The sequence below is a fragment of the Durotheca rogersii genome (genome assembly GCF_024521655.1).
Source record: "Durotheca rogersii strain YMJ 92031201 chromosome Unknown GGS23scaffold_47, whole genome shotgun sequence".
NCBI lineage: Eukaryota > Fungi > Ascomycota > Sordariomycetes > Xylariales > Xylariaceae > Durotheca > Durotheca rogersii.
Genome location: NW_026251278.1, coordinates 27,992 through 49,194, shown reverse-complemented (window position 1 = coordinate 49,194; position 21,203 = coordinate 27,992). Strand labels below are relative to the sequence as shown.

Here is a 21,203-nt window from a genome sequence, read left to right as displayed (position 1 = left end):
TTACGCCTAGGCTTTAGACTTATCTTCCGCTATCTAGGAGTCGGATATCGGAAGTCTAAGTACTAACCTTACGGAAAAGATAGTATAGCTTTTTATTACGGTTTCAAGAGCTATTCGCTAAGTAAAAGGATATAAATTAAAGGAATAAAGCTATACGAGGAGGAAAAGGAAGAAAGATACGCTTTATTAAGGCCGCGACTTTAGGAGCTAGCTATATATAAGAGGAGTAGTTACGTACCCTAGTACTATACTAACCAAGGTTCTATGACTAAGCGTAGCTCATTATAACGTTAACGTAAAAATTTCAACTAGTTTCGTATTTATAATAAATAGTTTTATATAAATTACAAGTTTTCTATACATAATTTCTTACGTCTTTTAAGATTTTTATTATAAATAAAGTTCATAGCATTAAAAATAGTTATTAAATAAACTAAATATATTCTTATATCTCTCTATACTATAAATATATTATCATTTTTAGCGTTTACGTTAAAAATAAGCCCGAATCATTCTACGAAGTAGAATAATTAAGGCATTATTTTAAATTAGACTTTATTATGCATTGCTTTACCAATAGGCCTAACTGCAATAGGCTTAGGTGGCTCGTAGTGGCGTGCTCTTGCTGATTCTCTCAGCATCGTAAATCTTCAACTAAATATCTCCCTCTCCCTTCTATGCCAAGGCACAAGAGCTTAGAAGACACCACGTTACGACTACCCGCTGCAATGGGATATCATCTCGTACACATTCTCCGGCAAAGATGCAGACTTCATCATGGCCTCTACCGCGCACTACCGGCTTCTCGGGCGCGGATGGTTCACCACCCTTGTCAACCCTTACAACTTTGCCTCCAACTGGGCCGGCCTTATAGTCGTTACCGCCAACGTGGCTGCTCGCCAGAGTTTGTGGTTAGAATGACTATATGGCCCTTCATCGGCCTCAACTGCCTCGTCTTCTCTTGGTGGAGTTGGGAACACTATCGTTCCCTCACTGGCACTTTCAAGAATACCCCTGAGGCCTCGTACACGGACACGGTCGATAAATTACGGAAGCATTACACGCTGAGCCTAGAAAACTTGCACCAAGGCCGTTGGTATACCTTGCTCACGAGCGCCGTTAGCCATAACAACCTGCCACATCTGGCCTTCAACATGATCAGTTTCCACGCCTTTACTTCCTGTGCCGCGTGGTCTGGTCTGGGCTTAGGCACTATATGGACACTATGTTTAGGATCGGCCGTGTCTTGTGGTGTGGCGACGGTCCTAGATTGGCAACGCAAGGGCTTATCTGACATCTATGCCCTAGGTGCCAGCGGCATTGTCTCGGGTGTGGGGGCGGCGATGGCGTGTATGGTACCATTAATGCCATTCCGAGTTTTCTTCCTTCCTATCGACATCCCCCTCTGGATGTTGACACTGGGATACATCGGATATGACTCCTACTCATTAAAGGCCGAGAATACCAAGGTCGGCCATGCCGGCCATCTTGGTGGTGCTGCTTTCGGCGTTCTCTTCTATACAATTGCACTTCGCAGGTTTGGTGGCGTGTCAGACCTTTGGCGTTTTATAGCTAGATTTGGTCTTAGGAGGAAGCGGCTAGATGTTCCCCCACCATTGAAACCGCGGGGTCGTAACCTGAATCAACCAGCTAAGCCGCTCAGAAAGACAGGTCGGGAAAGAAGGAATCAATGAAGTTAACCAATTATTATTTTTAGAAGATAATTATTATATGTTAACTTATTCATTTTTTGTTTATTTCTTATTAAATTATAATGTTTTTATTTATATTTTATTAGCTTTTAAAAATTATCAGCTAATAAGAATGAGAGATAAACTTTACGTATTCTTATATATTAAAATCTATTATAAAATATAATGTTACGTAGCTATATGAAGGAGCTACGTGCGCGAGAGCGCGCGTAGAGAGCCATCTCACGAGCAACGGGAGGAGGAGCGAAAGGAGAGAAAAGGTCTTAAATCTATCTAAGAACGAGCCAAAGGAGTAAAAGCAACGGAGCGTATATATAGGAGCTCCTGTTGCTGAGGTAAGCAACGAAGAGGCGCAACCTCTACGTAACATATAATAATATTAAGAGCCTTACTTTAGTAAAGTATTTAATTTACTATATGTTATATAATAACATGCTACTTTTCTATTAGGCTACTTTACTTTTATTTAAAAAAAGGTATTACTTTTTATTACTTATAGTCTGATTAGTATATATTAAAGAATAAATTAAAAAAAGTAGCGTTAGTACGTTATATTAAAGACCCGTATAATAATTACCAACTACTAATAACTAGCCTAGTACTTATTAAACTAAATTATAGTTATAAATTGTAATCATTAATTCATTAGTTAACTAAAATGGTTACTAAGAAAGAGATTAAAAAAGAAAAGGCTAGAAAGAGGTTGAAGGTATATTAAAAAAAGGAGTAAATAACTATATATAAAGGTTTATTATAAGTTTATATCACGTAGGCATGCGCCCTTAGTGGGAACCACCTAGCTTACCTAAGCTGGTTGAGTACTACTATATATACTCGTAGATTGCTCCATACTCTCTAGTAGCTTTCCTTCTTTCTAGTTAGTTAATATATACTTTCTTACCCGCATTCCATTGCTCTCTTTACGCGTAACCTATCAGCCCATACGTAGCTCTCGCTAGCTACGTAATAGTTATAAGCCCGGTTAGCGCTCCAAGGTACTAGTAGCTTAGTGGTTCGGTTCCTTTAATTATACGTATACGGCAAAATACAGCCCCTTACGCGGAGCCCTAGAGCTAGACTAGAACTAGTAGTAAGGCGTTGCGCCAAGAGGTCGGGGGTTTAATTCCTATGTCGAGTAGTTATTAGACCTAGCTAGTGTAACTAGCGCCGAGAAGTATGCGACTAGCGCCAAGAGAGGTAGAGGGTTTAACACCGCGAGTAAGTAGTTATTAACCTACTTATTGGAGGTATTTAAAAACTAGGGGGTGTGTTACGTAGTAATTAAATCAGTCTATATAAGCCTATATACCGCAAAGCGTAAATATAGGCGTCTATATTTTACGCGATAGTTATAAGCCCGGGGCTCTTCTAAAGAGCTATTATTACATAGGTTATTCTAGCGCAAGCAAGTATTACATATTCATTTATCTCTTAGATCTTATAATCATTCTCCCTTCTTATTTCTATACCAGTACGCTACTCTCGCATTAAGTATTAGATAATTACTTACCTATTCGCTATAACGATTAATACGTCCGAATTCTCTTTAGATAATATTCTAGTTAATATTTACTTACGAGATTATAATAAATAGCTACGTTAGTTCCTTGCGCTTAAGTTAATAGCTACTTAGATTAGTATCTAGAAGGACGTTAATCTTGATGGAGCTAAGTTTAACCCTAGTCGAGTCGTGGTAGGTATTCTTAAAGAGTATATTACTTAAGAGAACGAACTCCTTAAGGAAAACTATAAGAAAGCTATTTACGAATAGGTATCGATCGTAACCGAAGACCGAGGAGATTAACTATTAAGACCTAAGGCTCGAACTCGAGAGTAATAAACGGCTTCGTATAATAAGCTCGTTTCCTAGTAAATAACGATCAAGGCTTAGGTTATAAATACTAGTAAGTAATATAGGGTTCTTGTCACGTAGGCATGCACCCCTAGTAGGAACCACCTAGCTTACCTAAGCTGGTTAAGTACTACTATATATACCTATAGATTGCTTTATACTATTTAGTAGCTTTCCTTCTTTTCTAATTAGTTAATATATACCTTCTTATCCGTATTCTATTACTTCCTTTACGCGTAACCTATTAACCTAAACGTAACTCTCGCTAGCTACGTAATAGTTATGAACCCGGGGCATTTCTCAGGAGCTATTATTATTTAGGTTGTTCTAGCGTAAGTAAGTAATATATATTCATCTATTTCTTAGATCTTACGATTATACTTCCTTCTTATATTTCTATACCGGTACTTTACTTTCGTATCTAATATTAAATAGTCGCTTACTTATTTCGTTATAACGATTAATACGTCCGAATTCTTTCTTAATAAGATTCCTATTAACGTTTACTTACGAGCTTACTATAAGTAGCTACGTTAGTTCCTTACGCTTAAGTCGATAGCTACTTAGTTCGGTATCTAGAAGGACGTTAATTTAAATAGAGCTACGTTTAACGCTACTCGAGTCGTAGTAGGTATTCTTAAGGAGTATATTACTTAAGAGAACGAACTCCTTAAAGAAAACTATAAGAAAGCGGTTTACGAGTAATGTAGTAGTACAGTGGATCTAGGCTACGTAGCCTTTTCGATATATATTTATATGGGTCGCGTATTTATATTTTCATTAGTAAGACTTAGACCTATAAACATTAGGACCTATAGCTATTTACTCGTTTCTTATCATGCCTTTCTAACTATCCTCGTTACCCTTACCCCTTCTCTAGTCTCCCTTTCCTAGCTGCCGTTTTTAGCTAGCCGATCAACCGATTATAGCTATTTATAGGTATGATCTAGGGTTAATCGGTACTAGGTTAGTTATTAGTAGTTAGGCAGTCCTTTTCGTGCCTCCGTTAGCGTGCCTACGCTGCTCCTGTTTAGTAGCGACCACCTAGTAGCCCGAGCCGCAACCTTATTAGTCTTAGGAGCGACCTTTTGCGACCGTTTTTGTAGTTATTAGATTCAGGATTCGTCGATCAGGAGATCCCCAGAGTTTCGTTTGATTAGGAGCTGTTTTCGTAGCTCCAGAGCCGTTTTCGTAGCTTTTAGCCTTAGCTTTTCAGGTCAGGTCAGGATCAATAGGGAGGGCAGATAACCATGGCGACCATCAACAACCACGCCCTCCCATTAGCTTTTAATCAGCTTACTTAAAAGCTCGTTCGCCGATAAGTGGATATATCTTATCCTCGTTTTTCAATTGTCTCTTTTAAAGGAGCTATGCCCGTTTTTATCTGGTTTCGCCTTCGTTTTTCAAGTGCCTAAATGGCCGTTTTTCTCAGTTAACCTGACTCCGTTACCGCCACCACCCCCTTTTTTACAACACGCGCTTGAAGGCAGTTAGTCCTTTCCGATCGGTTTATTTCAATTGCAAGAGGCTTACCGATAGCTCAATTGCCCTTGTTTTATCCCTTCTAGCTAATTACGGCACCTGGGGAGGTCTCTCCTTGCCTCCCTAACCGATAAGGTGCCACGATGCCTTTAATTACTATACGAAGATACCGACAGACCTTATACCTACGCCATAAGCCTGATCGGGGACGTACCGATTAGGATTAAGAGACCCATATAGACGATACCGCTATACGAAATAAATAAGATATTAAATAAAACAGCCTAGAAGATTAAGAATAGCTATAGGAATAGTAATGCCTAGAGACCCCTCTTATCGCCCTTACCGATATATAGTTAGTAGGAAGAGCCTAGAGAGCCCCTAGAACCACGTATAGGGGAGGGATCGAGGGTTAAAGGAAGCCCGGTAGATACTACCGGACGAATATAAGAACGGTTATACGAGAACAGCCAAACGAGTTATAGAAACGGGCCTTGAATAGGATATATTAGTTAGTTTATAGGATCAGGATTAGTTAAAAGGATTAATAGCCATAGACGAGAAGGACGGAGATTACGTTGCATTGTATGGAATTGTTTCTTTGTTTCATTCGTGAGCTACTGAACAGGAGCAGCGTAGGCACGCTAACGGAGGCACGAAACAAGGGCTATCCAACTACTAATAACTAGCCTAGTGCCGATCAACCAAGATCACAGCTATAAATAGCTATAATCGGTTAATCGGCCAGCTAAAAACGGTAGCTAGGAAAGGGAAACTAGAAACGGGTAAAGGAGGATAGCTAGAAAGGCATAATAAGAAACGAGTAAATGGCTATAGGTTATAATGTCTATAGGTCTAAGTCTAACTAATGAAAATATAAGTACGCGACCTATATAAATATACATCGAAAAGGCTACGTAGCCTAGATCCACCGTACTACTATAGCCTCCCTAGTTTAATTAATCCGTAAGGAGCAATTAAACTCCTAACAGTAATAGGTACGGTGGCTCTCGTTCCTATTAAACCTAATCAACCTAATCCCGATTAACCCTAATTAACTAAAAGCTAGCCAGTTTAATTAAAGGCTAATAGAATAAGTTAGGAAGAAACAGGTCTTTAACTGGAAGCGATTATAACAGCAACAAGTAGGTGGTAGGGTAGGTAACTATAACCGTACCTGATCCTAAACCTAAACCTATTCAATCCTAAACCTATTTAATCGTTACTAACTAGGAGCTAAGCTAGTTTAATTAACGATTAATAGGAAACAGGAAAGATCTGATAATAAGAACTAGGCTAGCGGAGCTATAACCTATAAACTAACCTAATTAACCTATTCCTAATTAACCCTGATTAACTAGGAGCGAGCCAGGTCCATTAGGGCCACCAAGAAACAACAGGGATCAATCGGAAAATAGGAACTATAACGGGCAGGTAAAACAAGCGTAGCTCCCGTAAGAAACGAAAGAAACAATCCCATACGATGCAACGTAATCCCGTCCTTCTCGTCCATAACTGGCTTTGCCGATCCTTTTAACTAATCCCTAATCCTATAAACTAACGTAATATATCCTATTTAATGCCCGTTTCTATGACTCGTTTCTGGCTGTTCTGGTATAACCATTCCTATATTCGTCTAGTAGCATCTACCGGGCTTTCCTTAACCCTCGATCCCTCCCTTATACGTAGTTCTAAGGGCTCTCTAGGCTCTTCCTATTAACCATATATCGGTAAGGGCGACAAGAGGGATCTCTAGGCAATCCTAACTATTCTATAACTATTTTTAAGCTATCTTATTTAATATCTATTTAATCCGTATCGTATCGGTATCATCTATAGGTCTATCGCGCTGATCGGTAGGTTCCCCGATTAGGTTCGTAGGTATAAGGTATATCGGTATCTTCTTATAGCAATTAAGGGCATCGTAGTACCTATCGGTTAAGGAGAAACCTCCCTAGGTACCGTAACTAACTAGCAGGGATAAAACAAGGGCGATCGGAGCTATCGGTAAGCCTCTTGTAATTAAAATAAACTGATCGGTAAAGAACGGATGCCTTCAAGCGCGTGCGAGGTTGTAAAAAGGGGTGGTAGCGGTAACGGAGTTAGATTAACTAAGAAAAAACTACCATCTAGGTACTGGTAAAAAAAAACGACGGAGGTAAAACCAAATAAAAACGGGCATAGCTCCTTTAAAAGAAATAACTAAGAAACGAGGATAAGATAGATCCACTAATCGGCGAACGAGCTTTCAGGTAAGTTGATCAAAAGCTAATGGGAGGGCGTAGGTTGTTGAGATGGTCGCCATGGTTATCTGCCCTCCCGTTAATCCAGCCACCTGAAAATTCAGGCTATAGCCTAAAAGGGCTCAATCCGAAAGCCACGAAAACGGCTCTGGAGCTACGAAAATAGCTCCTAATTAACTAAAAATCAGGGAATCTCCTGATCGACGAATCCTGAACCTGATAACTATAAAAACGGTCGCAAAAGGTTACTCCTAAGATGAGGTGAGGTCGAGCTACTGGGTGGTCGCTACTGAACAGGAGCAGCGTAGGCACGCTAACGGAGGCACGAAACAAGGGCTATTAAGGAGGAGCAGAGCGTACGCGATACTAAAGACCCGGATATATTTACTCGAAAGTATACTCTATCAAAGATTATAATACGTACGATAGTCTAAGATAAATGAAATTAATATCGCTATATTAATCGAAAGATAAGGAATCTAATATAATTATCGTATCTTAGCTATGCCCTTTAATCGTAGAGATATAATAGTCGCTAGCCCGAAGGTATAAGAGGTAAAGAAAGAAAAGGAGTAAAACGTAAAAGTTACTTATTCGGTTATAGCGGTACGACGAAATAACTTAAGCGCCTATAATTAAAATAGATATATTAATCGGAAAACGACGTATCTAATAATAAAAACGAATCTTTAATTAAGATAAAAATAATAAAAATAGTAATCTAGCTAAGTAATGAATTAAATAATAAGTATAGTATATCCCGTACTTACGGAAGCTATGGTTACTCTATATAGGCATAAGGCCTATCGTAGCGTATTACGTAATGCATTAAGAGGGTATGTCTTACCGCACTACTACACTATCCAACTACTAATAACTAGCCTAGTACCGATTAACTAAGATTACAGCTATAAATAGCTATAATCGGTTAATCGGCCAGTTAAAAACGGCAGCTAGGAAAGGGAAACTAGAAACGGGTAAAGGAGGATAGCTAGAAAGGTATGGCAAGAAACGAATGAATAGCTATAGGCTATAATATCTATAGGTCTAAGTCTAACTAATGAAAATATGAGTACGCGACCCATATAAATATACATCGAAAAGGCTACGTGGCCTAGATCCACCGCACTACTACACTACGCTTGTTTTACCTGCCCCGTTGCAGTTCCTGTTTTCTTAACGGATCCCTGTTATTTCTTAATGGCCCTGATAAATCTGGCTCGCTCCTAGTTGATTAGGGTTAATTAGGAATAGGTTAATTAGGTCAGTTTTAGTTATAGTTATAGCTCCGCCAGCCTAGTTCTTGTTATCAGATCTTTCCTATTTCCTATTAATCGTTAGTTAAACTAGCTCAGCTCTTAGTTAGTAACGATTGAATAGGTTCGGGATTGATCAGGATCAGGTTCAGGATCAGGCACCGCTGCAGTTAGTCACCCACCCCACCACCCACTTGTTACTGTTGCAATCGCCTAGTTGACCTATTTCCTGACTTATCCTGTTGGCCTTTGATTGAACTGGCTAGCTTTTAGTTGATCAGGGTTAATCGGGATTAGGTTCATCAGGTTCAACAGGAACGAGAGCCACCGCACCTATTATTAGGAGTTTAATTACTCCTTACGGATCAATTAAACTAGGGAGGCTATAGTAGTACGGTAGATCTAGGCCACGTAGCCTTTTCGATGTCTATTTATATAGGTCGCGTACTGTAGTAGTGCGGTAAGACATACCCTCTTAATATACTACGTAATACGCTACGATAGGCCTTATGCCTATATAGAGTAACCATAGCTCCCGTAAGTACGGGATATACCATACTTATAATCTAGTTTATCGCCTAACTAGATTACTATCTTTACTATTTTTACCTTAATTAAAGATTCGTTTTTACCATTAGATTCGTCGTTCTCCGATTAATATATCTATCTTAATTATAGTCGCTTAAGTTACTTCGTCGCGCCGCTATAACCGAATAAGTAACTTTTGCGTTTTACTCCTTTTTTCTTCTTACCTCTTATGCCTTCGGATTAGCGACTATTATATCTCTATAACTAAAGGGGATAGCTAAAATACGATAACTATATTAGATTCCTTACCTCTCGATTAATATAGCGATATTAATTTTATCTATCCTAGATCATCGTACGTACCGTAGTCTTCGATAAAGTATACTTTCGAATAAACCTATCCGGGTCTTTAGTATCGTATACGCTCTACTCCTCCTCAGTACTTATATTTTCATTAGTAAAACTTAAACCTATAGATATTAAGACCTATAGCCATTTACTCGTTTCTTATCATACCTTTCTAGCTATCCTCGTTACCTTTATCCCTTCTCTAGTCTCCCTTTCCTAGCTGCCGTTTTTAGCTAGCCGATTAACTGATTATAGCTATTTACAGCTATGATTTAAGGTTAATTAGTATTAGGCTAGTTATTAGTAATTAGGTAGTCCTTTTCGTACCTCCGTTAGCGTGCCTACGCTGCTCCTGTTTAGTAAGCGTCGATCCTAACCGAAGACCGAGGAGATTAATTACTAAGGCTTTAAGCTCGAACTCGAGAGTAATAAACGACTACGTATAATGTAGTAGTACGGTAAGACATGCCCTCTTAATGCATTACGTAATACGCTACGATAGGCCTTATGCCTATATAGAGTAACTATATCTTCCGTAAGTACGGGACATACGATACTTATCATCTAATTCATTACCTAACTAGATTATTATCTTTATTATTTTTATCTTAATTAAAGATTCGTTTTTATTATTAAACTCGTCGTTCTCCGATTAGTATATTTATTTTAGTTATAGGCGCTTAAGTTACTTCGTCGTACCGCTATAGCCGAATAAGTAACTTTTACGTTTTGCCCCTTTTCTCCTTTTATATCTTATGCCTTCGGGCTAGCGACTACTACATCTCTACGACCAAGGGATATAGCTAAGATACGATAACCGCATTAGATTCCTCGCCTCTCGATTAATATAGCGACACTAGTTTCATCTATCCTAGACCATCGTACGTACTATAGTCTTCGATAGAATATACTTTCGAATAAACCTATCCGGGTCTCTAATATCGCGTACGCTCTGCTCCTCCTCAATAATAAATTCGTTTCCTAGTAAATAACGATCGAGGCTTAGGTTATAGCTACTAATAAGTAACATAAGATTCTTTATGGTTAGATTCTCGTTTTTATTTCCGTAGGCTTTCTTAAGGTAGCTAATATAAAGATATAATTTCTAGACCTCGACCCGATTATTTAAAACCTCGTAAAGATCCTCCGTAAGTAAATTACTCCCACCGAAGTTATTATTAAGACGTTCGTTAGGCGAGAATACCGTAAGGTACTCTAAAGAGTAAAGGTAAGTACTTATAATCCCGAGTAATTCTATGTTACGTAATAATATACCTTCTTATATATTCGCGCTTATTATATTAACGAAATTAAAGGCGTTATAAGAGTAAAGGATTTCCTCGAAGTAGTTAAGGCTAAGATCGTAATCGACTAAGCTATACGGATATTAATCGCTCTTACGGAAGCTAATAAACTTAGCGAGTAACTAAAGACCCTTAAGTAATTAAGCATCGTATTTAACGCTTTCGCTACCGAGAATAAGTAAAAAGGTAAATTAGGTTATAGAATTTTCGTAATAACTTATTAAAGACCGATATTAGGAGCGAAATTAAGTAATAGTAGCGGCTAAGGAAAAGTAATAAGCTACGAATGTCCTTATAAGTCTAGAGGTAAACTATATATATAGGTAGCTTGCTCTTATAGAGTCCTTTAAAAGTCCGTTACTAATTAGACTATACGTAACCTAAAGCCGATCCCGGCTAATATTATACGAAAATTTAAAGCTAGATATGACTTACTTAAGTACGCTAAACTTTAAAATTAGCTTAACCGCTAAGGGTAGGATATTCCCGTAAATAATGCACCTAATAATCGCTCCGGGAATAGGGGAGGAAATAACGCTATTACCTAGTTAGTTAATATTAGCGTAATAATTATCGACCTACGTACTATATACCTATCTACCTAGACTAAGATCTACTTTATAATAAACTTAATCCGATACTTATTATCGGAAAGTACCGTCTTCGATAACTATAGAGCTATCTACCTTATTAATAATCGTAACCTTTTAATAAAGGAGTCGTTCGTTCTTACTAGAGACGGATAGACGGTCGAAGCTAATACTACGAGCTTTCTTATTATTAATACGGGTCGTAGGATTATCGAGAAATATAACTTAAATTAATCTAATAAGCCTACCTTTAATCTAAAGCTTAAGGACGTTATACTTATTAAAGATTTCTATGTTAATATTATCTCTAAAGCGAAACTTCGTAATATAGGTATTTAGTTTTATGGTTTAGATTATACTTTAAGGAATGGAACCCTCGAGAAAAGTATTATAGTAAGGAAGCTAAAGCGACGCTTTAACTTAGTCTTTTTCGAATTTAAATAGTTCTCTTCTTACTCGTAAGTCTTATTCGTAATATTATTTATAATACTATCGAGTATTCCACGTAACGTAACGTCGATCGTAATAGTACTTTATTTCCTGGAGAGAAACGTCCGGTAAAGAAGATCGAGAGATACTATTAAACCGAGAGATAATTCCGAAGTACTCTGGTACTAGCGAGTAAGGTATCTTAGTCCTAAGACGTTTAGAGTCCTCGTTAAAAACGCCTAGAATATTAGGATTAATAATATGCCTATAATTAAATACGAGTATTATAGTTAAGCGATATATAAGAGAATAATTTCGCGCCGTTTATTAATATATTACTTACTACGTCCTTTTTAAAAGGTATATTAGGATTTATTTAATTACCCCTAAGGTTATAACGGATTTAAATAGCTTATTATAATTAGGAATAAATTCAACGGTATATTATAAGTTAAGATACTAGAAAATAAATAAGGTTTATTAGTAATAAGAATTCTTCGACTCTTTAAAAGATAGGTTCGGAAGTAATTCCGACTTTTAATTTATAAGATACGTTACGATAACGAGCGCTTAGTAATAAGTATTAAAGGTATATCCGGATATAAGATCTAGGTAATAGAAAAGAGCATTAATCTCGAACTCCCGCTAGTTAATATTAAAGAGCTAACTAATAAAAGTAAGAGAATAGGATAGATTATTATCGTTAAGTCGATTAAGATAAGGATTAAAGTAAGGCTACTATAGAAAATATAACCGGAAACCGTTAAAGCCGTAGCTTATTTAATTAATATTAACCTTAGCTAAGCTTATAATCTTCATATATCTTACGAGCTCTTAAACGCCTAGTTTAAGTAGTACTTTAAATAGTATATTCTAGAGGTAATAATGAAGCTAACGAGCGACCTACTACCAGACTGGAACGGTATCTATACATACGGGTATCGCGCGTATCCTTTGATAGGAGAACGTACTTCGGACTTTAATGGAAGAGGGTTTAAGGTAAACCTACGAACTTATATCAGGTATTTAATAGGATATTATACTAGTAACCTATACCGAATTTAGGTTCTTAGGTAAGGTAGAGTAATCCTAACTAAGGATATAGTCTTTAATGAAGAGACGTTTTATAGCTAGATAAATAAGTTAAAAGCTTAATAATTTAAACCAAAAGAAATTAATCGAATAGATCTCTCGATACGTATAATTAATAGCGTTACTTAATTAATTATCGAAATATTAAACCTATAGGATTTACTCGTATTATTTAATCAAATGCTAAGTAGCGAGCTAACTCCCCTCAGGAGTAGCAAGCCTACTTCGGGTAACGAGGATCTGGATATAACTTAGTCCGCCGGTCCTAGTTCGGGAGAGGGGTAGCCTCTAGAAGAAGAACTAAAAATAGATTCCGATAAAAACAGCGTAGATACGTTATTAGAGATTTATATAATAACTAGTTTCGTACTAATCGAGCTAGATCATGGCTATAAATTGCTGTAATTAGTTGATTCGCTAGCTAAAACGGTAGCTAGAAAAAGCGTAAAAAAAGCAAGAATAGAAGAAGGTCGAAGGTATAGTAAGAAAAATAAGTAAATTACTAAAAACTAAAGTTTATTAGAAGTTTAGAGGCCAAAGATTTAATAGTGAAAATCTAGGTACGAAACTTATATAAATACTTATCCAAAATGCTACGCAGTTTAATCTTATCGTACTACTATACTATATATAGAAAGAGTGGTTATTTATCTTACTGTTATACTCACCGAGGTTCTATAATTAAGCGTAGACTATTATATATAATATTGATTAATATTAATCTTAAGCTCTTAAGTTATATATGTTTTAATTATGTTAAAAATATATAATTAAAGTAATTAGAATGTTTTTTATTTCAAAATAATAGCATAATGTAAATAGAGCTTATAGTAAGGAGCAATAGCATAGATATGCTATAAGAGAGACTTGAATGGGCAATAGGCTACCGAACTACCAATGACTAACCTAGTAGTAATTAAACTAGATTATGATTCTACATAACTATGATGAATTAATTAGTTAGTTAGAAATATAGTCAAGAAACTAAATAGTTATTAGGTAACTAAAAGTATATTAAAAAGAGTAATATTTCTAGTTATAAATATATGGAATTAGGGTTAAATAATAAGAATTTAAATATAATACTTTTATAAATACTTATCAGAAAGGTTACGTAGACAAGTTCTACTATACAATTATGATAATTATATAGTAAATAAGAATTATTTTAATATAATAAAATATATATACTTTAATAGTTTAATTATTATTATCAAGATGTTTCGAAAAAAATAAAGTTCAAAATTATTTAATATAATATTAAAAACTTTAGTTGCTTCAAATTTTAAATGTTATATTGAGTTATAATATATAATTATAATATGGCTTATTTCTTATAGAAAGATAACTTCTAGCTATTTAACAGCTCTTTGCGTCCTATGTAAAGTCAGCCTTAAGTATCTGGATTCTCTTAGTATGACGGGCCGTCCATGATTCCACTTAGTTCACCATGGTAGCGCCGTCATCTTCCTCCAGCATCTCCCCTCCATAACTTAGTATAACGCAGCGATCAATCGGCGACTTGACGGCTACTGACGACCAGCTCGAAGGAATCGGCGAATCCCTTCTAACCGTGATCCCTTCTGGGCACACTAGAAGGGAAGGGCGGCTAGGGGTGCTTATAAAGCCACGTATGGCTCCTCCAGCGTCTAACCTCTCCTCTTTCGATCAACTCGCCGCTCTTTGTGTTGACTCCTTGCTTCGTTGTCGACATGTCCAACCGATACCCCCCTTCGTACCGCAACAACGATGCATATAGCTCCGCCAAGAGGCAAGAAGACGACTACGACCCTTTCGGCGATGGCTATGCTAGTGATCGTTACGCCAGCCCCGCGCAGCAGTCGAACCCTCGACGACCACCCACTGAGACTTCTCGTGGGCCTACCTACGGTCCCCCCGCGTCCCGCATTCAACGTGCAATCGAGACGAGCGCCGAGCGACAGATCAGCCAGGTCCTAGAACTGATCAAAGCTGAATGGCCTGCCATGGTCCAGAATGATTGCATACCTGTCTCGCTTGCTCTGCAGCTGCTGGATAATAGCTCCGTTGGAAGGGCCCATGAATATAGAGGCTTTAAGAAGACGCATCAGTTCCTCCAAGATTCTCTCAAGAATATCGTCCATGAACATCACCAAGGTTTCAATAGTTCCATAGGCACCTTCCACAAGATCCAAGGGAGCATACAGGCCTCCCAGAAGCGAGTCCGTGTCCTAAAGGATTCTCTAGCAGCATCGCGGACCAGTCTCGCTGCGACCGACCCGGAGCTCAAGAAACTGTACAAGTCGTCGCAGATGTATGACGAGGTGCTGCAGACACTGAATGAACTGGAAGACCTGCGGACGGTGCCAGACCAGCTTGAAGCCAGGATATCGGAAAAGAGATTCTTGTCCGCTGTTGAGGTCTTGCAGAACGCTTTGCGGAAACTGAGAAAGCCTGAGCTTGATGACATTGGAGCCTTGGGCGATCTTCGGAGCTATCTGGCAAACCAGGAGACTGCCCTGATGGATATATTGATCGAGGAGTTGCATGAACATCTATACCTGAAATCCCCTTACTGCCAAGAACGATGGCAGAATCTGGCCAAGAACCAAGGTGCTTACAACGAAAATTACGGTGAGTCGAGCGCCGTGGCACCCTTCCACCTAGTTTTAGATACGATGGACCTCGACCGCCCGGTAACGGAAGACCCAGCGAAGAACCCCGAGGCAGATACCTTCTGGTACATCAGCCTCATCGTCGACTCTCTGAACAAGCTTGGACGGCTGGAAAATGCCGTTGACACCTTGAAGCAAAGACTCCCCGTAGAGTTGTTTTCTATCGTGAATGAGACGATAAACGATGTTGATCAGAGACATCCCAGCTCATTGAGGGGTGGCTCAGGGAATGGACAGGGTCTCCACATCTATGGCACCAGAGAGACCCAAATGCGTGCCGATGTCATCTACGATCTCCTGTGGACGTTGTATGGTAAATTTGAGGCCATTGCCGAAAGCCATCGAGTCTTTCACGAAGCCACCAAAGCACTTGTTCGCCGGGAGGGCACCGGAGCCGGTAGCTATCTTCTCGGGAGCTTCAAAGAGCTGTGGAACCTTTACCAGAATGAAATACGCTCTCTCCTACACAACTATGTCACAACGGACGCCGATGTTTACCAGTTCAATTCTTTCGCCAGGCAAGGAGCCATACTCAACGGGGCCAAGGATACGACCAGGGATCATCTCTTCAAATTTTCTGAGGCGGACCCAAAGTCAGACGAGATGACCACCGAATACGAGGCGCTTGACGGCATCATACGAGCGGCAGTCCCAGGCCTCACGTCTAACTCACGGAAGACGCAGACTTCGGATAGGAAACTTGCCGCCGGGAGGGAGTCAAGAAGGAGCGCAAGCGCCGGTACTTTTGATAGCAGAGGCGCACCGGGTTCCTACAAGTCACTGGTGGAACCGAGTGTTTTTAACATGAGCCTCTTATTGCCTCCCACCCTGGTATTCCTACAACGCCTCAAGTCAATCGTGCCTCCTGGCTCCGACCTCGCCGCGAGTACGCTGACATCCTTCCTCGATAACTTCTTGGTTAATGTTTTCCAGCCGCAACTGGACGAAACCCTGAGCAAGCTAAGCGACCACGTGTTTGGGGAGGTGGATTCTTTCCAGCAAGACTCAGACTGGAGTTTGGTGGCCCGTCGGCCGGTTTTCAAGGGCACTATTGCGTTCTTTACGGTCATCACTGCCTTTTGCCGTATGCTTGGGACCATCCCACACGACCAAGCCCTCAGCTCTCTAATAATTTCCCAAATGGCGAGATATTATGAGCGATGTTTTACCTGGTTCAAGTCGTTAGTTGCTAAGGCACAGGAACCCTCTACCACACGGCAGTCGCTGCGATACTCGGCGGAACTGGTTGTCGCGCCAGGGGACCTCCAACAGACGGTGAAGGAGATCTGGGTATCTGACAGCCCAGGCCACGATCTAATAAGTAAGGAGGTCGGTTTACTTATCGCCCAGTCTAATGACCGGACCCTGGAACCGAGCGATATTATACAGGACCGTGACGTTATCTCATCGCTATGTCTCCTATATACAAGTATGAAATGGCTCTCAGTCAAAGCTATTGGTCTACGGCACATCACCCATTTCGATACAGATTCTTCTCGGCCCACACTGCCCAAGAATCAAAAACGTCGCTGGACTATTTTAAATAACCCTAGCAAGGCAAATGGCGAACAGCAGGGCCCGGTGCATTTACCCATGACACAGGACACCGTCCAGCAAGTCCCCCCCGCCCTCAATTTTCGTAAACTAGATGTCTGACCTACCCCTTAGGTCTTTTGACGACATAGTCTCGTCCTACGAAGAATTTGCAACCACTGTGCTTCTCACACTGCACATGGAAATCCGCTGCCGGATTGTCCAATCCCTCAGCGTAGCGCTCTCCCCCAAAACTTCGCCCTATCTCTTGGGTGACCAGGAGATTAAGGGACCTGACCCTCAGGTCTTATCCCTGAACGCCGAGCTCGTTGCCTACGATGAGACGGTTGCGCGGTTCCTCCGCGACAGAGAAATCGCATTTGTCCGAACAGGGCTGGGCCTCCTCGTTAATACATACCTAGTATCTAACGCGCTTGTTACGCAGCCGATGAACTCGCGCGGATGCGAACGCATGCAATTGAACATTTTGGTCCTGCAGCAAAACCTCAAGAATATCGAGGCAGGGGTCGATCTTGCTCGAGCAGCAACCTACTTTTCTTTATTCCAAGAGGGCGCATATCGGATCGTCGATAAGGCTAAACGCGACAGGGAGCGCGAGGCAGAAGGCGCCACGGTACCAGAGTCGAGCAAGTTTACGTACGATGAACTCAAAGCTCTCATAGAGCTGTGCTACAGCGAGCAGCTTGCAGACCCCGAGAGAGGAGTGGCCTCGGCTGCACGGAGGCAGATGGGTGAGAGGGTATTAGCGTTGAGTGAGCATATGTGGCAGAGCTAAGGAGATATGCTAGACATCCGGGGGAATGCAGCAGCGAATCGCTGCTGTCACAATGTAGACTCGAAGAAACATGATTTGTGGTCGTGATATTCGAGGAGCCATAGGTCTCTAGCTGGATGCAGTAACTAGGCACAAGGCACCTGGGTACTGATCGATCCGCCTAGAAGCCTTGCTGGATATTCATCACATATATACCCTCGTCTATCTTTACTAGTCCATATATGTTGAAGCGCTTCGCTACGCCCTGTGCTTCTTCGTCATGCTGTTACAAGTATTAAATAAAAACATAGGTAATTCCTCAAAGGCTAAGGGTATGCGTTTTAGTAAAGCCCGCTTCCGTTGCTTTATAATTTATTTAAAGGTATACGAAACGTTAAAGGTTAAACCTAAACTACTAATTAATAAAAAAGAGATTTAGGTTTTAGAATTCTGTCACGTCGAGATTATATCTTAAGTTACTTCTCTTTGTTACTTACCTCGGCAATAAGAGCTTCTATATATATACTTCTATTACTTCTATTTCTTTAATTAATTTCTAAATAGAACAAGACCTTTTTCCTTCCTTTTTTTCCTTCTTTTGTTACTTGTGAAATAACTCCCTGTGCACGCTCTCGTATACACAGTTTCTTCGTTTAGCTACGTAATAATTATAAGCCCGATTAACGCTTTAAGGACCTTTTTAGAGCTATAGAGCGCGGGCGATTTCTTAAAGCTTTATTTTCCAAGCTTTATTTCTTTGAAAAAAAAGTTTTAGCGTTTGATTTAAAGCTTTCTTTCTCGTTGCTCGCTTTAAAGCTCGACTAGATTAGGTGATAAGGTAAGCGGCGAGAGGTAGTTAAAGAATCTTTTAGTTTCTTTTTCCCTTTTTCTGATCATTTCGCGTTTCGGCAAACAGAGTAGTCGCTTTAATAAGTAATAGGCTTTAATAAGTAACCTTGTTTCAGTATCGTTCCCGATTAATTAACTACGAATGTTAATTCGTTTTAAGGGTTAATCCAAAGTCGGAAAACGGGAATTAAAAAGAAAGAAGGTAAGTAAAGAAGTAAATTCATTAATAAGAAATCGGGTTTAAAAGAGCTCTTAAAGTAACAGTTTTAATTCTACGCTATAATAACTTCTTATCATACGGTAAATATTCAAGTTCCTTAAAGTACTATCTTCTTTTTTTAGGCTTTTCTTTTATCGAAAATAACTCGAGGAAAAACAAAGTTAAGGTTTTTATTAACGCCGCGAGCTTTTAAAAGAGCTATCTGTAATTAAAAGGCGTATATTAGAAGCGTATAAACTCCTTAGTACTACGCCAGATAAAGCATTACGAAAAATTGTCGTAACTTTTATTCTTTACTAAGCTTTAATGTTTAATTCGTATTTCGACGTAAGTTACTTAGTATCAGAGTTTTAACAATATTGAAAGTTTTATAAAATGGCTAATTTAATTAGCAGTATTTATAGGTCAAGATATACTTTCAAATAGATACAATTAACCTTTAATTATAAATCGATTATTTTTAGAAATAATTATTTTTAAGTTTTTATGTAAATTGGTTCGTTTAATTAACAACGATTTATAAGTTAATAATCGCTTTCAAATAGGTTCGATTAATTCTAATTATAAATCGATTATTTTTAAAAGAAATTATTCTTAGAGTTTTTAAAATTATTTTTAGAAACACATGATTAAATCTTTCATCATATGTTTTATAAGTACTAGAAAGCTCCGTTAATTAAGAAGCGTTATTTCCGGGGTGTTTTCGTCGTTCTTTTACTACTTATTTTAAAACTCGTTTTATACGGATAATAAAGTATTATAAAAAAGCTACCTAACCTTTTTTATTAGTTACTCTAAGGCTCGTTTATTATACGGATAATAAAGTATAATAAAAAAGCTTTACGTACCAGTTTTTTCTTTTGTAAATCTCTTAATTTAGTTTAAATCATTAGAAACTATGGTTAGAAAGGTACTAATCGGTACGGGTCAGAAGATATAAAAAGAGAAGGCATAAAAATATTAAGTAGAAAAAGGTTATTCTACTTCCTATTATATAAGCGACGTTCTTAACATAAAGGATAGTCGCCTGCGTAAGCGATGCTATTTTAAAAGGCGATGGTTACTCCTTAAGTAAGCGATGGTCGTCCCTTAAGCAATGGTCGCTCCTTAAGCGATAGTTGCTCGCTTTAAAACGGTCGCTCATAAGAAAGAGATTTTAAATTACTTGACTATAAAAGTCTATATAAAACTAGAATGTATTTTCTTATGTCTAAATAACTATTCTTTTAACTTTTTAACTATTAATTTTAAATATATAATTTACTCTAAATAAATATTCTAAACTTTAAGATTAAAAAGTATATAAAGTATTAGTTATATAATTATACACGATTCTTTAATATATGAAGTAATATTTATAAGTATAGTACGATTATAATACTTTAATAACTCCTTAATCTCAGAATTAAACATCGAAAGGAATAAGCGATATTCTTTAAAGAAACGGATAAATAAACAGCAATCCTCCTGTAAGCGAAAAATAGTTGAAAATTCTGATAAATAATAAATTTTTAAGTAATTTGTTTATCTTAGAGAAAGATAGATTACCCGAAGAAGACCTTAAAAGCCCTGAATAAGTAGAAAGCTTTAAAGGAAAAAGAATTAAACTAATCCGTAACTTATAAAACTTAAATATCGACGACGGTAACACTAACGAAATATTTACATTAAGAAACTTAATACCTATAGAACCAGGAATAAGCGGTAATAACCCCATAACCCTGTTAACAATTAAACATATAAACTAAAATAACCTTAGAGCTATAGTAGCTTAAGAGATCCGGAAAGATTTTTTATATAAGAAAGAATGTTCCTATACTTTTACGAGAAATATTTTATAGGGCCCGATTAATAAATCCTAACTATAACTTGAAGCTTAATAAGTAAGGTTAACGATTGATTCGTACTTGTTATTAAAGATTTCTTAACTTATAAGAATTATCCTAGAGATATAAGAAACGAAACCAAGGAAATCTTAAAAAGCTATAAAGTCTTTGAATAGAAAATCGAGGTTATCTTCAGAGACCTGAATAAGATTAGAATGGCAAAATAATGATTAAATAGTTTAGTATAAATTAAATAGGCCTATGCCTACGCTATTAAATTTAAGAGCTAATTATTCAAGATTAATTATAATAATACGGCGTTGATTCGTATATTTTATAATAGACTTGAGAAATAAGTTAAGGCCGAGATATACTAATAGGATTAGCTAGATACTTTGGAAGAATTTATATAGATCGTTATTAAAATCGATAATTAGTAGTATAAATACGAGTAGGAAAATAAGAAGGGATCTATATTTATCCTTAAACGAAAGGGTAAGAATAAGCTCA

The 21,203-nt window shown here is 38.1% G+C and overlaps 2 protein-coding genes across 2 annotated transcripts; both read left to right on the top strand.

Annotated features, from left to right (window-relative positions):
• The first annotated feature begins 615 nt into the window (after positions 1 to 615).
• On the top strand, positions 616 to 1,818 carry GGS23DRAFT_589047 (uncharacterized protein). Its single transcript, XM_051517586.1, has one exon. The coding sequence runs from the start codon at positions 678 to 680 to the stop codon at positions 1,692 to 1,694; it is 1,017 nt and encodes a 338-aa protein (XP_051367413.1). The 5' UTR covers positions 616 to 677; the 3' UTR covers positions 1,695 to 1,818.
• A 12,342-nt stretch (positions 1,819 to 14,160) lies between these two features.
• Positions 14,161 to 18,109, top strand: GGS23DRAFT_589041 (Sec8 exocyst complex component-specific domain-containing protein). Its single transcript, XM_051517585.1, has 2 exons — positions 14,161 to 17,103; positions 17,159 to 18,109. Exons 1-2 carry the CDS (start codon positions 14,549 to 14,551, stop codon positions 17,817 to 17,819), a joined length of 3,216 nt encoding a protein of 1,071 aa, XP_051367412.1. The 5' UTR covers positions 14,161 to 14,548; the 3' UTR covers positions 17,820 to 18,109.
• Positions 18,110 to 21,203: the final 3,094 nt, after the last annotated feature.